General features: G+C 35.7%; 2 protein-coding genes across 2 annotated transcripts in view; both read right to left on the bottom strand.

The window, feature by feature from the left end:
* LOC119796321 (serine/threonine-protein kinase N2-like) overlaps nucleotides 1-429 on the bottom strand; it is a 40134-nt gene extending 39705 nt beyond the window's left edge. Inside the window, exon 1 of the mRNA XM_038304834.1 lies at nucleotides 146-429. Coding sequence (XP_038160762.1) covers nucleotides 146-166 — 21 coding nt within the window. The 5' untranslated portion in view covers nucleotides 167-429. The remainder of the gene's footprint in view (nucleotides 1-145) is intronic.
* Nucleotides 430-3950: 3521 nt separating this feature from the next.
* Nucleotides 3951-15569, bottom strand: part of hs2st1a (heparan sulfate 2-O-sulfotransferase 1a) — a 55702-nt gene continuing 44083 nt past the window's right edge. Inside the window, exons 3-8 of the mRNA XM_038304804.1 lie at nucleotides 14592-14842; nucleotides 14169-14254; nucleotides 12106-12244; nucleotides 10248-10345; nucleotides 7057-7214; nucleotides 3951-5464 (exon numbers count right to left, since the gene is read on the bottom strand). Coding sequence (XP_038160732.1) covers nucleotides 5241-5464; nucleotides 7057-7214; nucleotides 10248-10345; nucleotides 12106-12244; nucleotides 14169-14254; nucleotides 14592-14842 — 956 coding nt within the window. The 3' untranslated portion in view covers nucleotides 3951-5240. The remainder of the gene's footprint in view (nucleotides 5465-7056; nucleotides 7215-10247; nucleotides 10346-12105; nucleotides 12245-14168; nucleotides 14255-14591; nucleotides 14843-15569) is intronic.

Here is a 15569-nt window from a genome sequence, read left to right as displayed (position 1 = left end):
GATCAGTCGGCGGCTTTGGACCCGAACAGAACCACCGAACCGCAAACAACCTCCATTAATGACGCTAAACTCCTCGCTAAGCGGCTAATCGCTCCTATCGGCGGGAGTTTGCGCACTTTTCGCAACAGTTGTCAACTTTTCCTACCTGCACGGAATCAGCGGCCATCTTGAATTCGCCTTTGAATCAAATCCTGCGGAGGGGGGGCTCCGAAAACACCGCTTGCTTCAAGTTTCCCTCTCTGGCGACTGAAAGACGGGATTATTTGGGCCAAACCATCGCTAACACGGGGCTTCCCATGCCGTCTGAGCTCTTCCTAAACGCGGGGCCTCAGCGTCCAGATGGAGTCCCGGAGGGTGGACTGGCGCTCATATGTAAAAAAATAAAAACTAAGGCAGAAATGTCCCGCTGGAGAGAGAGGGGGGGAGGGAGGGAGGGAGGCGGTGATTGGAGTGGAAGCGTCCGCCCAGAGGAGCCGCAGAGCTGCGGAGGAGGCTCCGACTGCTGGCCGGCTCTGGGCCGGACAGGGGCGCACCTGAAAACACCAACAAACTGGTTTTATGGAAGAGGATTAGGACCAAAACTAAAAAGGTTAACTGATTTTTAAATATTATTTCAGTTTAATCTGAGAATTCTGACTTTAATCCCAGAATTCTGACTTTAATCTGAATTCTGTTTTTACTCTCAGAATTCTGACTTTATTTGCTCACAATTCTGACTATAATCTCAGGATTCAAATTTTTTTTCTTCTTAGAATTCCGACTTTTTCTCAGAACTTTGACTTCAATCTCGGAATTCTGACTTTAATCTCAAAATTCTGACTTTAAACTCGGAATTTTGAATTTAATCCCAGAATTATGGCTTTCCTTGGAATTCTGACTTTAATCTCGGAATTCTGACTTAAGTTCCAGAATTCTGGCTTGTAATGTAGATGGGCACCATGAAGGCAGAGATGTGGAGCACTCGGCTTCACTGACAAAGATGTGAGGTGTTTGGGAGGAACAGGAACACTTTCGTGGAAAATGTTACGCAGAACTCTGAGATTAAATTGGAAGCACTAATTAGCTAATAGGGAGCAAGTGTGAACAGAAGTAACTAGAAGGAGCAAGGGAGAGACAACATACCGGCGCTGCGCTGTCACTGGGAATCCCCAGCAGCAGTTGGCTCAGGCCCGCTCGCCTCTTGGGGGTTTTCCCCTCCTGTTGGTGGCGGCTGGAAGTAGATGTTAGCGTTTTTCAGGTCTGTGCTACAAACTGCAGGCAGCAGGATAATAAAAGCCAACATATTCTGCCAGCAGGTTTCTACGTTTGAAGTTAATTTAGGCGTTAATAAACTGTTTCAGAGGAGTGATCATAGCGCTCTGCATCAGCAGTGCTGCGTCTGACTCCCTGCCAGCTCCCAGATCAGCTTCTCTAATTGGTCGATGTGGAGCGTTCAGCAGCTAAAGTTCAATTTTTCCAACTCCAGCAGCTGCTGAAGCCCCTCAGATGCTCATGAGGCGCTGCTTCAGCTGCTCTAAACGCGCTGCAGGACAATTGACTTTGCATGGAAACTAGCTGCTTTTGCTGCCTCTGCTGATTGCGGTCTGACCGTAGCATTAAGGCCTGGTTATCCTCCAGCAGCAGCGTGTCGCAGATAACTTTGATTTCTGCCCAACATTAAAGCGTGGTCTGCGCTATGTTATTCCACACCACAACGCCAGAGGACCAATCAGGAACTAGCTGTGGGTCTAGATACGGCCGAGACGGTGAGAAAGTGGAGGCAAGTTTGTGCGACAACGGAGGGACATGAGGGCCAAAAAGAGCGGAGATCCAGGTGGAAAAAGGGTCTCAGCGTTCTCAAGCACCTCGCTCTTCTAGCTGCTCCATCAGTTGTTTTCCACAATGGCGGTCAGACAAACAAAACAAGCCGGTAAGGAACCAAACAGGAAATACGCATAGAGTAGAGCGGATGGAGAATTGAGAAAAGAAAAGATTCAGTGTGTAAAGCAGGATTAGTGGCGATCCAGGGTAAGTTCTGGGGTAAAGTCCTCCATACCTGGGTTCTCCGTTTCAGAAAGCAACAGTCTGTAATTTCACTTGCGCCTCTTCTCCTGTTAATACGGTAAAGCCCTGGGGAGCGTCCGGCTCCAGGCTGCACGTGATCCAAATGAGCCAATGAGCTGTCAGTCTGGGTTGCTGCTGCTGCTACTTTTAGACACAGCAGGCAAACCTGTGGCAAGCCGGGCGATGGGAAAGAAGGAGAAGACCATGAGAAAAAGAGAGCAGAGAAAGTGTGGACTGCTGGAAGAACTGCGGTGAACTGGTGAAAGAAAAGTGAAACGGCGTGCTCAAAGATGACCCTGCACATTTAGAGGATGTTTGGCTCAACCTGCTGCTGTGAAGCCGGATTCTCCACCATGAACAGAATCAACAATAAATCTGGATCCAGGCTCAAAATTAGCTCCTTGATATGTGCTTGAGAATGGCTTAGTCTCCGGTTAAACCCAGGTTTAAAGCCTTGCAGGGCAGCCTAAAGCCCACTGCCAACATTAAGACAGAAAAAAGAAAGAAAATAACAAACGCTCAGTTCAGGGGTTTTATTAAAAAAAAAGTGAGTCAGGAAATTGTCTATAAACCAAACTGAACGATTATTGTTCTACTTAAAAAAAAAAACCTTTTTCAATTTAAAATGGAAAAATTTTCTATTTTTTAAAATATTTTTTTTTTATCTAAAACTTCAATGTATGATAGATATAGAAGCATAAACACCTCATTTTATTTCTGTGTTAAATTCTGTTTAAAGTAACCTTTACTGGTTGATGCTGATTTTTAATTGGTTAAACCTGATCTAGAAGATGCTCTACGCTCCTGAAAGGTCAAGATCTACACTGGTTCAAACACATCATGTCCTCCGCAAGATGCCAAGATCTTCAACATCCTGCTAATGACCGATGTATCGGTCTCAGGTGGGGTAAATATGGAGTGAATTTTGTTCCATAAATGTTGCAAGCAAAGAAAAAAATCTTTATTGGGAAATTTGGAAAAAAAAGATGCAATCTAGAATTAAAACTCAGAATAACTTCTTGATAAAAACATATTATTGTGAGTAACTTTGCTCTTTACTAAGATCTCATTTATTCCACATTTTTTCCCTTAACTTTTTCAGGTTCTATTTGTTTTCTCTTTTTTGATTGAGTTTTATGAATTGCAATATTTTCAACAGGCTTTTAACAGATTACATTCTACAAAGGCCGACTCCTAAAGCTCATACTGACCAATACAATGATGTTACTAGAAATGTGTGCAAATAATTACGCTCTACAAGTGTTCGTTTTGTGATTTGAATGAGATTGTAGTTTATTTCATTAGATGTTTTACAGCAGTTTTCTTTAACTGTTGAACAGATCGGTTGGGCTGGGGGGGATTGGGACAACCCAAAAAGTCTGGGAAATACCATTTTAGTCTTTGTAATTTTTCTCACACACAGTGTGACGTCACCTCTGCTCCCAACATAAATTATTTTAAAAATAGTTTCCTAAAAAATGCAGCTATTATTTGAATTGGTGCATGAAACTTTTCCAAAAATCTGAAGGTCATAAAAATCGTCGATGAACAGATGATCGGTACGGAGAGCCGTTTCATTCAAAATTAAGTAGATACTAGAAGATAAATAATTACCGTATATTCCATCAAATTAATTAAATATACCCATGGAACACCACAAAATACAGAATAAAAATATTTTTAGTTTATTACTATTTATAATATTTAGTTTATTTTGTCATTCGTTATTTATGTATTTCAAGATGTACAATTTTATTTATTTTTTCTTAAAAACATGTGAATTAAAAGATTTATTATTAAATGTATTTATTTGTGAAATTATTCACTTGATGTTTTATTTTATTTTATTAACACATTTATTTTTGGAAACCTTTTTGAGCTGTTTTAGGACTTTTATTTTGTAGTTTGTTTTTTTAGGCTTTTTATTTCTGTGTTTTTTTATTTTTATTTCTTGTTTGTATATTCAAATGTGTGGGCGGAGCTTAAACCTTTGAAGGAGGGGGTTTAATTCCTCAGAGAAATCTGCCCTTTCAAATAAAGTAAAGGTATAAAAAGGAGTAAAACCTTTTATTTTGAAAAATATATATTCTCAAATGAACAAATCTTGAAATAAAAAGCTTTTTGATAAATATATTTTGAAATAAATAAATCATAAAGTGAAAAAGATAAAAAGATCATATGAAGCTTAAATCAGCAAATAAATCTTGAATTACATAAATGAAAATTATTTTTGAATATATATTACATTTTATTTCATAAGGAAATATTTTTTAATGGAATATTTATTAATACTTAACTTAATCTAATTCTATAACTGTAATTTTATTTAATTTTGAGTAAAACGGCTCTTCATTGATCAGTGAATCTCCACTAAATCTTCAACCCTCTGCCGAAATGTTTGGAGAAGCAGCATCGTGGCCGTAACGTCCCGACACACTTCAGTGACATTTAGTGTAAAAGCGTCACACATCAAGTAGAAAACACACACACACACACACACACACACACCTGCCCCAGTAAACAATCCACCTTTCTACAAAACAAAACAGGAAGTCAATTTTTTACAGTCTCTTCAGGTTAGTCATGATGATGTCGCTTCACTGTGAAAAATCACAAATGAACAATAATAGTATTAAAGAGCTAAAATACAACCAATCACAAACAGTACGGAGCCAGTGTCGTCTTCTTTTAAGCTACACTGGAAAAAAGTTAAATCTAAATAAGTCATTTTTTCTTAAAATAAGTGCATTTTTCTTGGATTGAGGAGGTAAGAGAGACATTTTGCCAATGGAACAAGACAATTTATATCTAAAATAAGAAAACACAATTGCATTGTCTCATTTCACTTGCATTTTGTCTAAAATCCTCATTACACGGGGAAATCATCTCATTTACCTGCTCAAATTAAGGGTAAATACACTTAATTTAAGAAAGGTTTACATATTTCTAGTTCGTTTTTCCAGTGTAAACAAACTGATCCACAGTGGGCGGGGTTTTCTGTGGGCTCCACGGCACACATGACCTCTGCTGTGGACAGAGAGGGCGTCCCGACGCTCCCCGGCCCTGCGGCGGGTATCCGCAGATTACGGAAACGTTTCGCCCCGCTAACATATGAAGGCAACAGCAGCGGCCTCACATCCCGCCATCTTCTCCCCAGAACGTGTGGCTTTATTCACATGCAGAAGACTCTTCAAAGCTCAGTTTTTGGGGTAGATTTTTTCATAGAAGAAGTTTTGGGCCAGCATGTAGAGCTCGCCGTCCTTTTCTCTGACGGCGTGGGCTCTGACGAACTGGAACTGCTCCAGCGCAAACTCATAGAAGTCGTTCTCCATCTTCCAGATGGCCGACTGCTGCAGCTTGGCGATGGACTCCTTAGTGGGGGGCTTTTTCTCACTGGTCCGCCTTAAGTGGGATTTCTTTCCTTTGAAGGAAAAAGATACATGTTAGATGTCTGTTGACATAAAAAACTGGAAAAACAATCTAGAAATAAGTAAAAATGTCTTAAATTAATTCTATTTATCCTTAATTTGAGCAGGTAGTTTGTCAATGGAATGAGTATTTTTACTCTTAAAATAAGATAATTAGATAAAATGCACTTGAAATAAGATAATGCAATTATTTAAATGTAAATTATCTTGTTCCATTGACAAAATGTCTCTCTGATCTCCTCTATCCAAGAATAAATGCACTTATTTTAAGAAAAATTACTTATCCAGATTTTAATTTTTTTTCCAGAGTAGAACAAAAATGTTAGATTTCTGTTCTTGAACTGCAAATAAATGAAATTTCTTTTCTTAAAATTAGTGCATTTGTCTTGAATTGAGGAGGTAAGCTAGAGACTTCAATGGAACAAGATAATTTACATTTAAAATAAGAACAAAGAATTGCATTGTCTTATCTTAACTGCATATTATCTAATGATCTTCTTTTAAGAGTAAAAAATCTCATTCCATTGGCAGATTATCTTATTTACTTGCTCAAATTAAAAGTACCGTATTTCCCTGACTATAAGCCCCTACTTTTTTCCCACGCTTTGAACCATGCGGCTTATCAGAAGGTGCAGCTTTTCTGTGGATTCATCCTAACCACCTAATTAACCTCACTCCATTGATAAATCTTATTTATCTACTAAATTAAGGGTAAATACACTTAATTTAAGAATTTTTTCATTTATTTCTAGATACTTTTTGCAGTGCATAAAGGAGTTTGTCTCGTTATAACTAAATTTTTACATTTCTAAGGGGATTTAATTTAACTGTGTGGTGAGAGATTATCTGTTTGGAGTGAATTTCTGTACAGCTACTCGGAGTCGTGGTTTCTAACTTTTAGTGCTTTGCACAGATGGCCCTTCCCAGTCGATGGCAGCCCACTTCCCTGCAACCTTCAGCCACTGTAGTGACCCCCTCTTGCATATTTCTTTTACTCTGACTCCACCCTTTCACTGAAATATCGGGTCTGACTGATGCTTCCACCATATTGGATCAGTCCATTTGCTGCACATCCAAATCCAAATGAAAAATGGAGAACAGATAAGCAGATCATGGCTTGTCTACAGTGAAAAGAAGGACTGGGTTATTTACTTTGGCCTTTTTGGAAACACAGGAAGGAGCAATCAGCTAAGTGAGCTTAGTGCTTGGAAAAAATCTTTCATTCCTTTAGAGACAGCATGAAAAGTCAGCTGAGTACAAAACATAGAGAGGAAAACAAGAAGAAAAGGGACAAGAAGAGAGGGACACAACCTAGAACAGATACTGGATGTCTATTCCAGGGGGAACCAATTAAAAATCAGGGGGTCTGAATAAAGAAAATCATCAACCAGTAAAAATTCGGAGACATTTTTAATTATAATCTGTTACTTTAAAACAGAATGAAACACTGAAATAAAATTAGGTTTTTAAGCGTATTGTTATACATTGACTTTTTAAATAAAAAAGTTTTAAGGACCTGTTCTGTTGGAGAATAAATATTAAAAAAAATAGATTTTTCTTTCAGTTCAGCTAAACTTTTCAGTACCTGTTTTAAACAGCTCCGTTGCTCCTCTGAAGAAACGTGGCAGCGCCGCCTCCAGCATCATCACAAAGTCCTCCAGCTCTTCAGTGACGCCCACCAGCAGGTATTCATTCACCAGGTTGTATTTGGCCTGTTCCAGAGCCCACTGGCTGCCCACGTTCCTAAACAGAGATCAGCTTTGTTTCAGGCCGCTGTAATGCTGCTGCTCACCACTAGAGGGACTAAAAGACAGAGTGAAGGAGGGAAGGTGGTTCGAGCTTCTGGCATCAGTCTGATGTCTGACCTGTTTAAGATCAGCCTTCCTAAAGTCTGGCCTTAATGTTTTGATTTTTGTTTTTTCCATTTTTTTTTCTTATTGGATTCATTTATACAGAAGAGCTATATGTGTATATATTTTATCTCTTTTTATTCTTATTTTTTGTCTTTATTATATTGTGTAGTTGGATGTGTGTATATATTATATAAAACTGTAACTGGAGCGTGTAACAAAAGTAATTTCCCTCTGGGATTATTAAAGTATTTCTGATTCTAATTCATCCAATAATAAAGGCCTGAACTTTAATATCAACAGTAGTAAAAACCGGAGTTCTGTCAGCTCAGCATACCCCATCAGGCCAGCATACCCTTAGTAATACGCTTGCACACGCTTGATCGTTATCAGCGGCTATCGGGTCCATAGAACGGCTTCAGATTGTGCCAGTAGGCTGTTATCATCCAGTTAATCCTAATCCTAAAGTTATTCATTTTTCCCCATGAAATTAATTAATCTATTTATGTATAATCTGAAAATAATTTCAGTTCTTCATGTACAGTAAAAATAAATAAAAATAGGTTGATCTGCATGTTGCTCATATTTCTCGCCTATTTTGCCTACCCAAATGGAAAAGGAAATAACTAGGGATGCACGATATAATCGGCCCCCTATCGGTATCGGCCTTAAAACTGAATATCGGACATCGGCCACCCCACCGATATTTAACCCGATATTTGATCAGCTTCTGAGTTTCTAAAGTCTAAAATAAAAAAATTTAAAAAAAAATACTACTACTTCTTCCTCAAAAACTTCTTTTTTTACAGACTTAAAAACTTCTAAAGACGAGGGAAAAAATATTGATACATTAAAATATCACAATATCTTCATATGCTGATATATTGCCATTTAAAAACACCATATCAATCTCTTTTACTAATGAAATATTGCTATATGTCATCGTTATGCTACGAAATCCCCCGAAAATTCACCAAATGTTGCCATATTTTTATATGTTGATATATTGACGCGGTATCGATCTATTTTACTAACAAAATCTCACAAGAATTTGCAAAATATCACCAGAGTTTGTAACAGAACGATGAAATTTCACCAGATTTTGAAAGTAAAATAGATCGATACCGCGTTTTTAATAATCTATTTGATATCAGCATATGAAAATATATTTGAGTATATTATTTTTCAAAGTGTCAGAAATGGATAACAAAACTGCTATTTTCAATGACTACTTATTTTTGTCCAGCTTTAACATCGGTATCGATATCGGTTATCGGCTACATGAGTTTTAAAATATCGGCATATCGGATATCGGCCAAAATCCCGATATCCTGCATCCCTAGAAATAACTGAGGAACTGTAAACCAAATGACGTGTGATACATTATCTGAAAGCTAAAACCTTCCCGTTTCTGAATATATACAATAAAATTAGGTGAGTAAAACACAGTCTCAGCTGTATCAGTTCAAACCTGACTCAAAGTTGTTTTTTATTCTTGAAAATAATAGGTCTATTTTGAACAGCAGTAATAAAGACCTGCTTCCTTGTTGTGGCTGCTTTGTTTACGTTCTGACCTGCTGCTATATCTGTGTTAATTGGGCTTTTTCTGCCCACTGTGTCCATAAAATGAACTTGGTGGTTGAATAGTGGAGAATCTAAGCTTTCCAACGCTGTCTAACATCTATATTGGTGAACATTTTACCGCTGGAATTTTCATGCATTCTGAGTTATTAGTTGTAAACGCTTTAAATCGGTTCGCAGGCGACCCGGTGGGTTTGCAGAGGATAACAAGATCGTCTTCAAACGGACTTAAAATGGTTATTTTTAAAGCTAATGTGTGAAGTTTACCTAGTGAGGGAGGTTTTTTTTGTTTTATGCACAAAACTGCAACAAAAATCGGACTAAATCATGAAATAAAACAGCGTGATTGGCTGTAAGGAGAGCAGAGACAGGAAACTCTATGTAATCATATTACTTAGACTTCCTTTATTTTCATTGCACAAAAAACAGAAGGTGAATCTTGACACCGAAATGTTGATTACTTGGCTACCAGTGTAACAGAGCTAAGACCTTATTCCTGCACAATAAATATGTTTTCTATGAGTAAGAGCTAGCTATATACAGGGTAAGAGTATATATACATAAATATTGCACTGAGTTATTGAACTACTGAGGGTATGCTGGCCTGACGCCGTATGCTGAGCTGACAGAACAGCGGCTGAAGGTCCCGCTGTGGGACTTCCTTTAGCATCATAAAGGTCCTTCCTCCCTACAGCTATCAGCCTCTAACACAGCTTGTTAAAAATACAACAAAAACATATGAGTTACTGTGACATTTAATTCCTACGATGGAGTATTAAGGCCTGGCTAGAGATGTTTTATTTTAAATATTAAAATAATATCATAAAATTAGGAGATCACGATCCGTTTCAGAAAGAAAGCTCCCAGCATCCTTTCTTCCATACAGACCAAGTTGTTTGTAAAATCCTTTCAAAGTTCTGATCCTGATAATAATTTGATGCTAAAAGACGTAAAATTTCCTTATTATTGAAACTGATACCAAAGTAGAACTTCATGATGCTCCACATCCTCATTTTAGGGAAGAAAGGGCTTCTGGTAAGAGTTACCATAAAATATAACTTGCTTCTTGTAATTTTAGGACTTTATTCTCATATTTAAAAAAAAAAAAAAACAAATGTCCATCCCGGCGCTAATACTCCATTGTCTGCTTTTCCCTTTGGGCTCAATAAAGTATTTGGTTTTATTTAATGTCAGATGGAGGAATAATAGCTGCGGTCATTTTAAGTAGTGAATGTTGATGTCTGGATTCAGCTGTTTAAGAACGGAGCTGAGATCAACGGATCGCCATGGAAACCTGATGTTTGCTACCAAAGAGGAAATCAGGACAGAAATGAAGGAAACTCACCAACATTCAGAATAGTGACCACAGAAGAAGGGGATCTGCAGCCAGAGTTTCTCAGGAGCGCAGTCTGAGCCGCCCGCTGATACGCACTCATCAAACGTCTGAAACACACCAGGACCAATCAGATCACAGACAGAAGGAAGGATTCCTATTGGAAGGTTTGTCCTGTTTCAGTGTCGGCCCATTAATGCTCGCATCTTCTGACTGATTAGATAGGGGGCGCTGTTTGTACAGTTCAGCAGTCAGAAATTAGGAGCAATATTTATGGTTATTTAGCGAATTTTAAGAGATTAATTAGGAGGTTCGTTTTTTTTCCAAGTCACTTTTCACTATCATTCATTAATTTATAAAAACCTTAGTTAAATAAATATTTAGTTTGGAACTAAATATTTAGGTTTTTAAAATAAATATTTTATTCCAAATTAAATATCTATTTAACAAACTAAACATTTAGTTTGTAGCTAAATATAAAAAACAAAAACAAAAAAAAACCCTAAATATTTCAATTGCAAACTAAATATTTATTTAACAAGCTAAATGTTTAGTTTGTTAAATAAATATTTAGTTTGGAGCTAAATATTTAGTTTTTTAAAATAAATATTTTATTCCAAACTAAATATTTATTTAACAAACTAAATGTTTAGTTTGTTAAATAAATATTTAGTTTGGAGCTAAATATTTAGTTTTTTAAAATAAATATTTTATTCCAAATTAAATATTTATTTAACAAACTAAACATTTAGTTTGTAGCTAAATATAAAAAAAAAATAAAAATAAATAAACCCTAAATATTTCATTTGCAAACTAAATATTTATTTAACAAACTAAATGTTTAGTTTGTTAAATAAATATTTAGTTTGGAGCTAAATATTTAGTTTTTTAAAATAAATATTTCCAAATAAACTCCAAATAAAATATTTATTTAACAAACTAAACATTTAGTTTGTAGCTAAATAAAAAAATATATATTTAATTTGCAAACAAAATATTTATTTTTGTTAAATAAATATTTATATTTTTTTTTGAATAAATATTTTACTCCAATTAAAAAATATAAAAAAAACCTAAATATTTAATTTGCAAACTAAATATTTATTTAACAAACTAAATGTTTAGTTCGTTAAATAAATATTTAGTTTGGAGCTAAATATTTTGTTTTTTTTTAAATAAATATTTAACTCCAATTAAAAAATATAAAAAAACCTAAATATTTAATTTGCAAACTAAATATTTATTTAACAAACTAAATGTTTACTTCGTTAAATAAATATTTAGTTTGGAGCTAAATATTTAGTTTTTTTTTTATAAATATTTAACTCCAAATAAAATATTTATTTAACAAACTAAACATTTAGTTTGTAGCTAAATAAAAAAAATATATATTTAATTTGCAAACAAAATATTTATTTTACAAACTAAATGTTTAGTTTGTTAAATATAAATAATTTTTTTTTTTATAAATATTTTACTCCAATTAAAAAATATTTATTTAACAAACTAAACATTTAGTTTGTAACTAAATATATATAAAAAATCTAAATATTTAATTTGCAAACAAAATATTTATTTTACAAATGTATTTTCTTAAAATAAGTGCATTTGTTAAAACAGACATTTTGCCAATGGAACAAGACAATTTAAACTTAAAATAAGAAGAAACAATTGTATTGTCTTATTTTAAGTATATTTTATCCAATTATCTTATTTTAAGAGTAAAAATACTCTTTCCATTGGCAAACTACCTCATTAACTCAAGTTAAGGGCAAATACACCTAATTTAAGTCATTTTTACTTATTTCTAGATGGTTTTTCCAGTGAGAAAAAAGCAGCATCAGCGTTTTTGACTCGTTTATTTTTAAACCTTCTTATCTCCTTGTTTCCTGCGTCTCAGCCCAGGTCTGTAGTCGTCCCCAAAACGTAGGAAGTAATAATAAGACACCAGCCTCTCGATGGGGTCCCTGATCAGGTTGATGTAGACGGGCTTCCTCTTCACTCCGAACCTGAGGAGGAGGAGAAGGACGACAACTCTGAGATTAAAAACGGATTTCTGGATTCCAGAAACTTGACAGAAATTCCAAGTTGACCTCATTCTGCATGTCGATAAAATAGAAAATCATAAACATGTTTGTTCTAGTAATTTAAAACAAGAAGAGATTATTTATAGTTTCTGTTCACAGTGTCGCGTTCAAGGCTTTATTATTATTGCTGCTAATGAAAAAATGAATCAGAAATATCAGAAATGTTACGATCATCCATTAATGTTCAGCAACTGACTCCCCAAAAAAGGTCATAACCAAAGAACCCTGCAGCTCCTAGAGAGCTGAGTACAAAGATATTAGTGGAAAATTGTCTGGAAGGAAGAAATTTGGTGGGAAAAGATTAACGATCAAAGTTTAAGGAGATTTTTAAGACCAGTTTAGGAATATTAAGAGATATTTTACTGCTATTCAGCTCCATGCATAAAGGAACAACCAACCCTGAGACTTTTAGGGCGTCATCCAGAATTTATTTTAGGAATTGATTCATCTATCGATTATCTTTATGATTAAAAAAGATGCTTTAGTAATTATTGAACATTTCTAAATAAAAATGTAGAATATAGAAAGAATATAAGAAAACCCATAAATCAATCACAAATGGTGATAGGATGTAAAAAAAAAAAAAAAAAAAAAAAAAAAAAAAAAAAATATATATATATATATATATATATATATATGTATTTATACTTAAACATAAATACAAATAATCTTTGGTTTGGTTTCATATTTTACATTGACAGTTTATATTTAAAGAGTTTTGTGTTAATTTCTGCTATAAATCAGTTATTCTTCCTGCCAACTGCTGATTTTACAGAATAGCTATGGAGTGAATTTTGTTCCATTATTGTTGCAGCAATAATGGAACTTGTTTTGTAAACTGTAAAAAGTACAATCCTGTAATAAAACTTTGAAAAACATCAAAGAGACTTTTAAGAGTACATTTGCCTTTCTCTCAAATTTTATTTTTTCAAAGTTTAAGTTTTTTTTCACTTTCTTTTTTTTTACAATTAATATTTTACAATTTTTGTATATATTTTTTTAAATTTCTCTTTTCAGATCAAGTTTTTCAAACTCATAAGGCATTTTACAGATCGCATTCTCTGCACTTCAAGCCCGATACTAAGGCTAGCTCTTCAATAACGCAATGCTGTTGCTAACGTCCAGCGGGCCAATAAAAATGCGTTTTCGTTCCTCACTCCAGACGAGAATTAATCTGTAAAACAAATTTTAAAAATACTGCAATTTGATAAAAAAAAATGAATAAAATGTGAAAAATAATTTTTGAAAATTAAAAAAAATGATTAAAATATTAAAATGAAATCCGAAAAACTCAAAGATATTTTAAAACCTTTTCTTTTTTTATTACGCTTTTTATAGCTTCTGTATAACATTATTTATTAAAATGCTTTCTATGTTTGCAAAAATAATGGAACAAAACTCACTCCATATAACCGCTACTTTTGGTAACGATTCGGTTCAGACGCCAAATTACCTGACGATTATTCCAATAACTGGTTACTAATCTGATTAACCGTTTCAGCCCTAAACTGATTGGACTGTTGATTAGAGGTTATAAGTTCAGCTTTTTTAGAAAAATACCGTAAAATATTAAGTTTCTCCCAGAGTCAATAGAAAGAGTTCAGAATAAGGAAGCTCATGTTCCATCCATCTATAAAAATATCCTGGTTTTAACTTCTTGAACAGAATAATTAGAGTCAATAAAGCTGCTGATGATACTACAGTTGAATGAGTTGAATCTGCAATTTCACATTTTAAAGTTTCCAGCCTTAAACTGCCACAAGGGGGAGCTAAAGGACTAAAAGCCTTAGCTGGTAACATGCAGACCTGCAGCCTTGATTAAGAAGAACAAAGACTGGTTCTTTACTTGGTGAAGTCCAGGAAGGAGACGTGTCCGTGGTAAAAGGCCGGCTTCATTTCCTTCCATTCTGTCACGTTCTTTACAAACCGCACCTGAACGCAACAAAAAAAGAAAAACAAAACTAGATTATTTCAGCAGTTAAACAACAATCCACCGGACTTTGTTTCCAAGTTTGAAGACGTTTCTCTTCCATCCAGGAAGATTTTTTAAATTCCAAATGTCAGAAATAGCGTTTAGTTCCAGGTTTTATCCAGCAGCCCAACAAAGCCTGGTTTTAGTTTCTATTTGCATGTTTTCTAAACTAAAACCAGGCTTTGTTGGGGTGCTGTACTGTATTTTTTGTAATGACTCTGACCTGGATGGCTGAGAATCTCCGCCAGCATCATGTCATCAGATTTCTACAGAGGCGCTTGGCGTGTGCGGTCTGACCTGGTCCTGCAGGGACATGATGGGGTTGTTTTTGGTGGTGTTGATGTGCAGGACGTGGTAGTGGTTCTTCCCACACAGGTCGTAGGCGATGTTGGTGAATGAGGTGCTGGCAGTCTTGGGGACGCGGTTGTAGATGATCACCAGGTCATCCTCGGCGTCGGACAGCGTGGCCGCCGTCTCGCGCTCCCTCAGGCCGTCGTGAGTGTGCCGCTGCTCGATCTCCCGCACCTCATGTCTGGCGATGGCTCGCTCTGTAGGGCAGACGGATGGTTGGAATAAATTCAGCTCCTTTAGGATCCTGCAAACCCAACAGGGGCGGTTCTAGAAGGTTTTCATGGGGGGGCAGAGGTCGACCAGAAACGGATAGATGCCTTAACAAGTCCAGAGTCCATCCATTCTGCTAGACTGCTCAACTACTACTGAGCTGATGTAACGAGAACATTTCTCCCCTGTGATCAATAAAGTCAATCAATTAATCAATGAACTAAAGAAAAAAGCCTCGGTTTGAATCTGATCCTCACACTGCAGCACTTCGTCTGTGAAAGGTGATCCAGTTCTCTGAAACACTACAGCTCCAACTCCATTAAAAAATGATTTTATTTCATGTGAGCATCCAGGAAGCTAAAGCCCGACTGTGAGTCAATTCATGCCGCTGCAGCAGAACGCGGTAACCATAGTGAGGCTCTGCGGTCAGTCACTGGAGCTTTGCTATAACAGGACCGCTGGTTCGAAGGTCAAAGGTTACAGCCATGTACCCTGGACTCCACCATTTTCAGTTACAAATAAACATAATTTCATTTAAAATGAAATAAATACTGTTATTAATAATTATTAGATCAGGTCCATAAAATGTAACCACAGAATACAGAAAAAAAAATATTTAAAAATATTGTTAGCTTATTTTCTCATTAGTTAAGTCAGTCTGACTATGACTGTTTGTGGGTTTTTTGATTGGACCAAAACAAAGCCTTGTTTTTG

Source organism: Cyprinodon tularosa, unplaced genomic scaffold (genome assembly GCF_016077235.1).
Source record: "Cyprinodon tularosa strain WSP-4 unplaced genomic scaffold, ASM1607723v1 ctg1146, whole genome shotgun sequence".
NCBI lineage: Eukaryota > Metazoa > Chordata > Actinopteri > Cyprinodontiformes > Cyprinodontidae > Cyprinodon > Cyprinodon tularosa.
This window is presented reverse-complemented; position numbering and strand designations above follow the sequence as displayed.